Source organism: Nannobrachium achirus (assembly GCF_963921795.1).
Source record: "Nannobrachium achirus genome assembly, chromosome: 12".
NCBI lineage: Eukaryota > Metazoa > Chordata > Actinopteri > Myctophiformes > Myctophidae > Nannobrachium > Nannobrachium achirus.
The window spans coordinates 55,470,687-55,481,071 of NC_137832.1; the positions used below are offsets into that span (position 1 = coordinate 55,470,687).

Sequence of the window (10,385 nt, forward strand, 5' to 3'; positions counted from 1 at the left end):
ACATAATTCAGCCCTTGGAGAAAACTAATTGGAGAACCCTGCTCTAGCTGCTAGAGTCTAGCAGACTATCCTTTGGCCCAAATAAATGTCTCGTGAGCGTGTTAAGGAGCAACGTCGCCTCCAGGAGGTGCTAATGGCTCTTTTACAATTCGTAATTTAGACATTTAGTTTTAATGGACGATATTATGCACAGCTTCTTAAAGTTAGCTACATATTCCGCCAGAACAGTTCAGTTCGGCGAGGGATCCCCAAACAGGAAGGTGTTGCTCTTTCTAGTGATGTCCGATGTCTGTCTGATATACCTGACATCACTGACACTAAACAGTGCCCAAATCTGGTGATAACTTCCATCACTGATATCGCCGCCTGTACTGCGCATCCTTCTCCGCCACGGTAACAGCCGCATGCTGAAACAGTGCCCACATTTGGAGATGACTGACATCACTCATATGTCTGGGTTCTTCAACATTACTTCTGAGACATTCAATCCCTCATATACTGTGCACACTTCATAAACCAAACTATACACATAATTCAGAGCATATTATGTTCAAACAGGCAAGGACTAGTAAGATTAAACCAGGAATCAGGAGTCGCAAGACTTGTCCATCACGCTGTGCAGTGGCAGTGCCCCTGCAGTATCATTTTGACACAACTGACATAAAACTGTTGATTAATCGGCGGCCGATTAATCGGTGCATCTCTAAGTCACTAGTATAGAGACACATTTCAGAGGTGTCGGCTCATGTCTCTTCCAAACTACCACTGCTACAGTATAACATACTGTACATTTGAAACTACAGGACACCAGGTAATCAATGAACCTAACATCTGTCTAAATCTTAACATGTGTAGTCAAGAAAAAGAAAATCTAAATAACAAAAAAATAACACCCAGTGTGAAGTGAGCGGTGTCTTTGATGGGCGGTGCATTTCATTAAGCTATATGAACTAAAGGAACAATGTTAAATCCCTGTCCATTCACTTCGAAGGCGCTTCAGTGGTATTGCAGGTGTTGAGGTAGGGAGGGGCGATATTAACATTTCATGTCACGATGATTCTGACCCAAAGAATTGCGATTTACGATATTATCGCGATAATCAAAATATCCCCAACATCCATAATCGTTGCGAGCTTGTAGATTGGCACTTTTTTGGAAAAGAGATTTGGTCCAGAGTGAAAAAAAAAAAATACTGTATCAAGTACATTATTTGCAGGTCTGTTTTACGAATTATAGAGGGTTTATATGGTACCAGATATGCAGCTCGGCAAATAAAAGGTGAATTGATCCCATTGCATGACAGTGTACAATTTGATACGATTATAGTGAGTGTTTTCATCACGATAAACACTAATAATGATTATCGTCCCATCCCTATATTGAGGTTGTGCGCATACAGAGATTTGGACAAACACACTCGGTCATCATACCGACATATGGACAAACACACTCTGTGACTTGTTGGAGCGGCTCAAAACAAGTGACCAAGATATGTCTGCAAAGCCATGGCTGTTTTGCGGTCAACTGCGAGCATCAATGGAAAGAAAAGGTGGCAAGCAGGGGAGAGTTAAGTGTTAGTGAGTGCTATAGGGTCCTAATTTATAATTTAGGTATGTTAGCGGACGCACTTATCTAGAGCGACTTACAAAGTGCAAGTGCCTCAAAGTAAGTGGCAAATGGTCGAGTAAATAGGATGTAAATAGGATGCAAGTAAATAGGATGCAAGTAAATCAATTAAGTGCTACAACGCAACTATAGGATAGTAGGTAAACACCAAACCTAGCATCTGTCTAATACAACATCCTAACTAAATAACATTCACAGCATTTGTGGACAATCAAACAGTATTTATTTAGAACCATTTGACTTTATTTTGGAAAGTTTATTGTATTTTTCTATGTTCTTAGAATCACAGTTTTTGGCATATTCATATTCCTTGTGGGAGCCCTGATTTTTATTTTTATTCTCTTCTTATTTTTCGTCTCTACGCTCAGCGTGGCAGGTCGCCGAGTCTGTAAATGTGTCAAGAAAATGTTTAAAGGAGAATTTCGGGCTAGAAGGCTATCTTACCTTTAAAAGTACTTATTTTCTCCCCCAAAAGATGGTCCAGGTGTTATTTTATTTTTACAATTATTTTTCTTCAAAAGATGCAATATAGTCCATTTTGGGTCCATCTGCCCCATCCGACCAAGGCTTCAGACAGGAGCGATTGGTTGAATTATAAATCTGCGTATTTCTGCGTCTATTCCCACCGGGCGCCGCCATTATTGGTGTGAAGCCATGAACTTTGAACTCTCGTCTCTTGCAGGACTTCTGTACAGCAATGGTTGAATGTACATCGGGAAGTCCTGCGAGTTCACGTCTTCACGACAATAATGGCGGTGCCCAGTGGAAAATAGACATTGTTTACTCACTTAATGCTCGGCACCACATCAAGCTTGAAAGAACAAGAGGATATGTTCAGATTTAGAGAATTCTACGTTTGCACCCACCTCTCTCTTAATCCCCTCATGTCCCTCGATCTCTCAGTCCCTCTCCCACCCCACCCCCCTCTCTCTCCTAGACGGAGATGTGAACAACAGTCGTTGAGTCAGTCAGCTATTCCTGGTATGGCTAAAACTCCAGATGTCTGACATATCACAAAAGACTCTCACACACACATAACAAGCTGCAATCACATTCCCATGTCTGCAAAGGCCAGAATAGCTATAGTCCACTGTTTCTCAACATCCGGTCCGAGCCACCACCGAGGGTCTGTAACTCTGAGAGTGTACATTTGTATTCTACTCTGCAAGCCAAAGAGTACACTGTCATGACGTCACTGATCACATGACCCCACAATCAATGATCCAGTTCTAGGCAAACACAGAAAGGGGGCAAGTACTGCATTTGGCTGCGTAGGTAGCTGTGTGTGTTTAAGCCCGTAGCCCAATCAGGGACAAGCGTTTCTGGCAACGTCATCATTAACAGCCAATGAGGGACCAGCATTCCTGGTGATGATGTCATTGGCGTGCTCTGCTGACACACAAGTAGGCCATACATGACCTACTTGTGCACAAGGAGCAAGTTGGCACCTCGACATGCAGTTCTAGTTCTAGTTGACTTTTTTCATGCTGAGGACCCCCAAAATGATATGTATTTGTCGGCGGACCCCCCTTCTTCTTCTTTTCTAAATCCTAAAGAGTTTTCTGAAAAACCTAGTTGCCATAAATCTAAAATAACACAGATGCTTTCCTGGTTTTACTGGGTTGACGCACTGAGGATTTTCAGTGTAGAAAGTACTCACATTTTGTACTTAAGTACAAGTATTAATACTGCAATGTTAAAGTACTCTGGTCCAGAATTCAAAATGTACCGGTACTTAGTAAAAAAAAGTACAAAAGTATTAGCATCAAAATGTACTTAAAGTACCAAAAGTAGAGAGTACTCATTATGCAGAATGTCCCATTTTTCCCAGTTTTCAAAGGAATAAAATGTATAGAAATCTTTTGAAAATAGAAATCTACAAGCTCACAATGCATCGCATCGCATAAAATGTTAGAAAGGGACTAGTGGAGAAGAGATCCATCATCCAGTAGAACTAAAAGCTAAGTCATTTTATGCTCGGTTGTGTGCAGTTGTCGCTCTCTCTGAAAATCTGAAGATCTATCTACAAGCTAGATCTACAAGCTGTGATGTGTGAATGTGTCGCAGCACGGCACAATGTGAGCTTGTAGATCTGCTATTTTTGGCAGACAGCGGAGTATAAATCAGGCATCAAGACGCTATAAGGCATATTTATTTTTAATGACCAATGAATCGAGTGCATTCCGTCGTAGATCAAATTATACTTCCAAGTTCCTATTCATCTGTGTCACAATGAAAAGGTTTTTCTAGGTTTTAAAGACTTTTTCCTCCTACAGAAAAAGAGGATTTAATGGCAAATACGTACAGCATGTTTTCCCAAATGTGTCATGTCTGTCTTTAGGTCACAAAATGTCTGTTATTATGTTAATGATGAACTCACATCATTTCATGTTCAGTGTGTGTGTGTGTGTGTGTGTGTGTGTGTGTGTGCGTGCGTGTGTGTGCGTGCGTGCGTGCGTGCGTGCGTGCGTGCGTGCGTGTGTGTGCATGAACAGTCCGTTTAGTTTTTCGGCTTCAGGCCAAGCAGTGTTAAACCAATTACTGAAGGTGTGACTGCCCCACGAATAAACAGCGCCCACGAATTCACGCGCACACGCACGTGCACAAACACGTATGCGTGCGCGCATAAACATGCATACACACACGCACACAAGCACGCACGCACAAACACAGTGCCAGAAGGCCAGGGTGTTGCTGGGTAAACAAAACACAGTCAAGTCCAACAGCACGAGTTCTAAACCTACAGCATGTACTGTAAATGCTAATCAAACTTCACTCACGTTATACTTTTCATATATACCTGTATATATACAGTAGCCATGTACACCCTAGGACAGGGGTCTTCAACGTTTTCAGGCCAAGGACCCCTTAGTTGAGAGAGAGATGAAGCAGGGACCCCCTCAACCTTTTCATAGATTCCATATGGTTTCATCGTTTGACAGCACAATCATCATTGTACATGTCAATTTGTGTTTTCAGATATTTAACCACTTGAACCGTCAATACCTTGCTTTCACCCTATACTTGGTCTGCTCTTTTTCCCTCCACAAAACCTCTTTGCAGAAAATAGCTGATCTACAAGCTCAAAACACCTCGCAGCGCAAGGCGTTTTGAGCTTGTAGATCTGCTATTTTTGGCTAAAGTTCTCAGAATATAGACTATAGGGTTAATATAATATAAAAAAGGAGAAAAAAGGTTTCTATCACACAAAGATTTGGAGGACCCCCTGTAGTGACTCTGAGGACCCCTAGGGGTCCTCAAAGTCCATGTTGAAGACCCTTGCCCTAGGATAATAACGTTCAGAGATGTGTGTTTGTCACAAATATATGAATTGTAAAATTGCCAATGTGTCTTGTTTGTTGTTGCCATGCTACTGGTAAGACTTCGATCATCCAGTCCGCCAAACAATAGTCAATAGCAACAGCAGAATAAGCTGTTTGGCATTGGTACAACTATAGGGTTGGGATCCTTTCGGATTTTAATGATTCCGGTTCCTTAACGATTCGCTCTTAACCCATTAACTATTAACTAAACAATAGCAGCTATATAAGCTCAAATCTTTGCTTCTGGGGGTCCCTGGAACAACTTTTCACCGTTAGGATTTAGAAGACATTTGTAGGTATACCGGTATTTCAGGTCTTAATGGATTAAACGGTTGCCGTATACGATTCCTATAGGGGGTTCCAAATGGACCCTTACAGGTCTGTAAATCGGAAGTGTTAAGTTGTCAAATATGTCCTTCATTTCTTTGTATATTTGGGTTATGTCATATCTGCCATGTGCAACTTCAAAGCCTACAAGCCAAACAGAAATTTAATTGTCAACGACAAAAACACAATTATTGTAATTAATCGCAATTATTTAGGTGACAATTAATCGTCATGTAAAATGTCATAAGCACAGCCCTAGTTCCAGATTCCGGTTCCTCAATATTGAATCCGGTTTCCACGATTTCAGTAATTAAATGCATTTCCTCTCATGGAGGTCCTGACCAAGCCCCCAGAACGGCTTGTAAATATTGAAGCAGCCGCCCTACTGGCCAAAGCTGAATTTCAGGCAGGGTGAAACATACATGCACGAGCATAAGAGCGCGGCGCTGGGGTCTACAATAGGGTTCAATGGACGTCGACGTCGGTTCGTGACGTCATTCGTGACGTTTGGCTCCACTGCGTAGTGGAGCCATTCCCCAGAATGCACCTGGATTAGCTACATGCTAGCACGTAGCCGTTGCTTCAAAACGCCACTGAGCACTTGCATTGAAATGATAGTGGGGGCGTGGGCTCGTCCGCTCTCTATTTTTATATATACTCTATGGTCCTGACACATCACCTTTTTAGATGGGGCTGTGCAGCCAAATAACTTAGCTGAGGAGAATTGTTCTGCAATGAAAACAACATACGGGTACTCTCAGCCTTGAATAAAGATCTACAATGATATGCCCCATGCACGCATTGTCAACAATGTTTTTTCCAAGGTATTATGTTTTTTCCAAGGTATTATTATGGAAGTTAGAAATAGCAGTATCGCGACAAAAGCAACAAGTGACAGCCTCGTTACCATGGCGTATTACAAATCTAGGAAAAACGTTTACAAAATTGGTGTAATTATACAGCATTCACACAAATCTTCTCTCTCTCAACTTTTGTCAGATTTGGAGCGGCCCTTGACATGAAAACTAAGTATGTTTGTCCAAATAAGAAAGACCAAGGACCACAACGGAACTATTGACTTTATTGTATCCTTCATGTTTTCTTTCTGTTAGAAGCATGTACTAGGGGTGTCACGATGTGTCTAATCCAAATCCATTCGATTTTAAGGTCACCATTCAATTCACTTTTTGTTTTTTTAAACCTATTTTTTTTCCCAGCACTGACAGCTATGTCATTGACTTCGGGTCTTGATTTGTAAAGAGAAACACTTTTCACGTTTCGCAACAAGTCACTTTTATAAGAATAATAATGTTTATAAATAACAAATGAGAATCTAGAATGGAGTTAACATATTAACAGCCTCGTGGCTTTCACTCTGGAGTGCGATTTAACAGAACAAAAAATACAGAACACAGAATCGCAATCCTGCATGAATACATTCGACTCACTGAACTGAATCTGAGTTTCCTTTCAACTTGTTTGCGATTCGTATTGAAAATCGCAAATCAAATCAAATCAAATCAAACAACTGCTGATAGAAAAAAGAAACTAGTGGTCTTTGAGGGGTTTCCAGGTGGTCCCCAGCTAAATGATGGAGAGTTGGTAAACAAATGGACCCTTATAGATCTGTAACTCTTGGAGAGTGTAAAAAGAAACCAAATGGACATTTTGTTTCTTTTTTACGCTCTCAGTTATTGTTAAACATCGGCATTACCTAATTTACAAGAAGTCTACGCAATTCCACACAATTACAAAAAATGTTGTTTTGATCTTCGTTTTGCCTGTTTAATATCTCTCCTATGGTACCAATGTCAATACAGCATGGCATTGTGGACACAATCTTTATCCAAACTGACAACACAAAAGAGCAAGTTTTGGGTCCGCGAGGCAAAATCTCACCAGCCAGTGGTCCGTGGCTCAAATGCCCAATAAACAATGGACCTTGATGTGAAAGGGTTGAAAACCACTGGCCTACAACACAACAACAAAGTGACAGACTCATCATCATCATCATCATCATCATCACCATCATCAGCCATCACATCGGAGGGGAGGGCACAGGGGAGGGGAGGGGAGCGGAGCGGAGGCTGCATGTGGAGCCGAGATGAAGCTCAAATGATGTAGAATAAATGGACGTGGATGAGGAGGGCCAGTTCCCTCTCCTCCCCTCCTCCTCCTCCACAACATGAGCCATTAGCGGGCAGACAGACGGGACGAATGACGGACCCAGGAGAGAGGAGAGGAGAAACATGATACAAGCTTGCTCTCTCTCTCTCTCTCCCTCTCTGTATGTCTGTCTGTCTGTCTGTCAGGCAGCACAGCAGGCTTATTAAAGCCTAATATCTTATGCTCCAGTCGCACGGCGGTGTCGCGCGCGGCGCCGGAAATAGCAAGACCTCACAAAGCTCACAAGCGACGCTGCGTAGTGCGCCGCATGTGAGGTCTTGCTATGTTCAGCCTGTGAGAAGTATAAAAATATGTCTTAAAAAAAGAATAATAATAAAATAACAGTAGGGCTCTGTTTCTCGGCCAATAATAACAATATATTAACAGTTACGGATAAGTGAATTACACCTACACGTTCACCCTCCAGATGATGGAAAGTAACAAGAGTTGTATTAAAATGACAGAATTGTAGGACAAACCGCACATGGCAGGATCCTGACTGATCTGTATCTCTGGAGTTATAGCCATGTAATAAAACACTTCAGGTGTGAAAAAATAAAACAACCCAATGTGACACTCCTGAGAGTGTACTATGAAGTCACATGGGGCCCATTTTTGTTTTTATTAGACACTTTCTTGGCCATTAGAGAATCCTTGCATAGGCTGTTTTGAGCACAATCTTAAAACATGGTAATATAACCAAGCCTGTGACCACTTGCAAACTTATTCACTATATATTTGTATACATATCTATATGATATATATATATATATATATATATATATATAGACCTATATATATATAGGCCTATAATTCTTTATTTAATGATGGGTCTATAGGCTATATTTTAGTCTGTATTTCCCACACACTAACATCATATAGGCTAGTTTTATTATGTATAGGCTACTTTGCATTTGTTTTCACCCTGTATTGTCTTATGTTCTGCATTTCTGCTTTATTGTTGTATTATGCCAGGGACTGTCTGGGGATGAAATTAGCATTCTTGCTAACTCCATGTATATTTACACTGAATTGTCACTGATTCTTAACTGAAGTTTTTTTTTTAAATGCATCGTTCCTAGATAGATAGGCCTATCATACATTGTCCAATGTATGATAACAACATAACACATAAAACAAAGTAAATAAAACAAAGTAAAGTAAACCAACTGTCTGTGTGAGCGCTTGCCAACTATAACACCGGACAGAGAGAGAGAGTAGGCTATAGAGACATAAAGCATGACCAACCCTTACCTAGACGAGCTCCGCAGCACAGACCGAGGATCAGCTGCAGCAGCGGCCGAAGACGGGGCGCTGGAGCCGGGCAGGCGAGGCGCTCAGCCCCGCGGCGACTGCATCCGGCCTCTCCCCATCCCCGTCCATGCAGGGAGCAGGAGGGCGGACGGAGGGGAACGACGGACCTCCACCGGGGGCCAGGGAGACTGGGAGAGAGTTTTGTTTAATGTAATGTTCAACCTATTACTATTAGGCCGCTTGTTCTCTCTTGTTTCTCCTTCCTTTTCCTCTCCTCCTCCTCCTCCTCCTCCTCAGTCTGGTCTCCCACCTCCTCCTCTCCTCCCCCGGTGCGCAGGGGCATTAAAGCGCAGCTCTGCTCCGCGCAATGCGATCCGTGCAGGGCGGGGAGAAGGAAGGGAGCAGGAAAAAGGAGAAGGAAAAAAGGGAACGCGGACCGAAGAACAGACAGAAAGAGAGAGAGCGCAGAAAAACTAAAAGTAGAAGGAGGAGTGGAAGTCTCCTCTAGTCCTCTCTTTTGCTCCTGAAAACGAAGCGCTCCTCCGAGAAGACCTGAAGAAGCGGGTTTATAATTCTGTGCTCCGTGCGGCGGTGGTTGTTGTGTCGCGGACTTTGGCCTCAGTCAGAATCTGTGCTCTCCTCTCCTCTGCTCTGCGTGTCTGTTCTGTTCTCTGAATCTCTGTCGTCCTGAACACTCCTACTCCTCCTCCTTCCTCCCCCTCTCTCTCTCTCTCTCTCTCTCTCTCTCTCTCCTCTCTCTCTCCACACACTCACCTCCCCCGCCCAGCGGTGGAAGAGTACTCAGATTAGATATTTGAGTAAAAGTAGCCTATAGCTACAGATACAAGTTTTTTTTAGTGGGGTTTCCTCATAGTTTCCTCATTGAGTTACAGGGTTGAACCAGATGTAGACCTACTTGTCCCGACTTTCTTCCAGATAAACTTTATATTGCAGCGCTAAAACCGCTAGAATTCCAGAGTTTTGGTGGCACTTGTGCCATATCTGTCAATCAACCGGCTACTACATCTGGAATTGCGTGCTTGCATTTTGCAAGAGATAGGCTATATATAGTTTTATTTTATATAATGTATTATTTAATTAATTTCTCCATTGACTTGAATGCAAAAAATACTCTTTTCACAAATATGTCAATCTGGCTAACCATCGTCAAATAAAAGGGAAAACAGCACCTCTCTGTGCAGCATTAGATAGTCTGTTCTTGAGAGACTACAAATATGGAGATGTAGATGTCTGACGTCATAGACCACATGAGAATAAAGGTCTGTCCATACTGTCTCCGACTACCGATCTTTTCGACGGAGAGTTCAGAGACTTCCGACTTTCCGACGTGCAGCTTTCCTATAACCCAAATTCAGGTTAATTGCTTTTCAGAAGGTCGCGAGTGACGCCATTTTGTAGTCAAACCGGACCTTTCCGACGAAAAGTTTGGTTTTGGAGAGACTATGGACTGGCCTTAATTGAATAGAAAATATTTGCCTCTAAGATTTACTGGAGTAGTAGGCTATAAAGTAGTAGGCCTATCCACGAAAAATGTGGCAGTTGAGTAAATGTACTTACTGTAGGCCCCTAGTTACTTTCTACCACTGCTCCCACCCTCCTTAGCTCTCTCGCTCAGGGAGAGAGAGAGAGAGAGAGAGAGAGAGAGAGAGAGAGAGTGACTATAGGAGA

The 10,385-nt window shown here is 42.3% G+C and overlaps 1 protein-coding gene across 1 annotated transcript in view; it reads right to left on the reverse strand.

Moving 5' to 3' along the window:
• Positions 1 to 10,385, reverse strand: part of rgmb (repulsive guidance molecule BMP co-receptor b) — a gene marked incomplete at both ends in the record, with an annotated part of 48,105 nt that overhangs the window by 30,272 nt on the left and 7,448 nt on the right. The window contains one exon of the mRNA XM_080738774.1: positions 8,697 to 8,884. Within this exon, the coding sequence (XP_080594900.1) occupies positions 8,697 to 8,884 (188 nt within the window). The remainder of the gene's footprint in view (positions 1 to 8,696; positions 8,885 to 10,385) is intronic.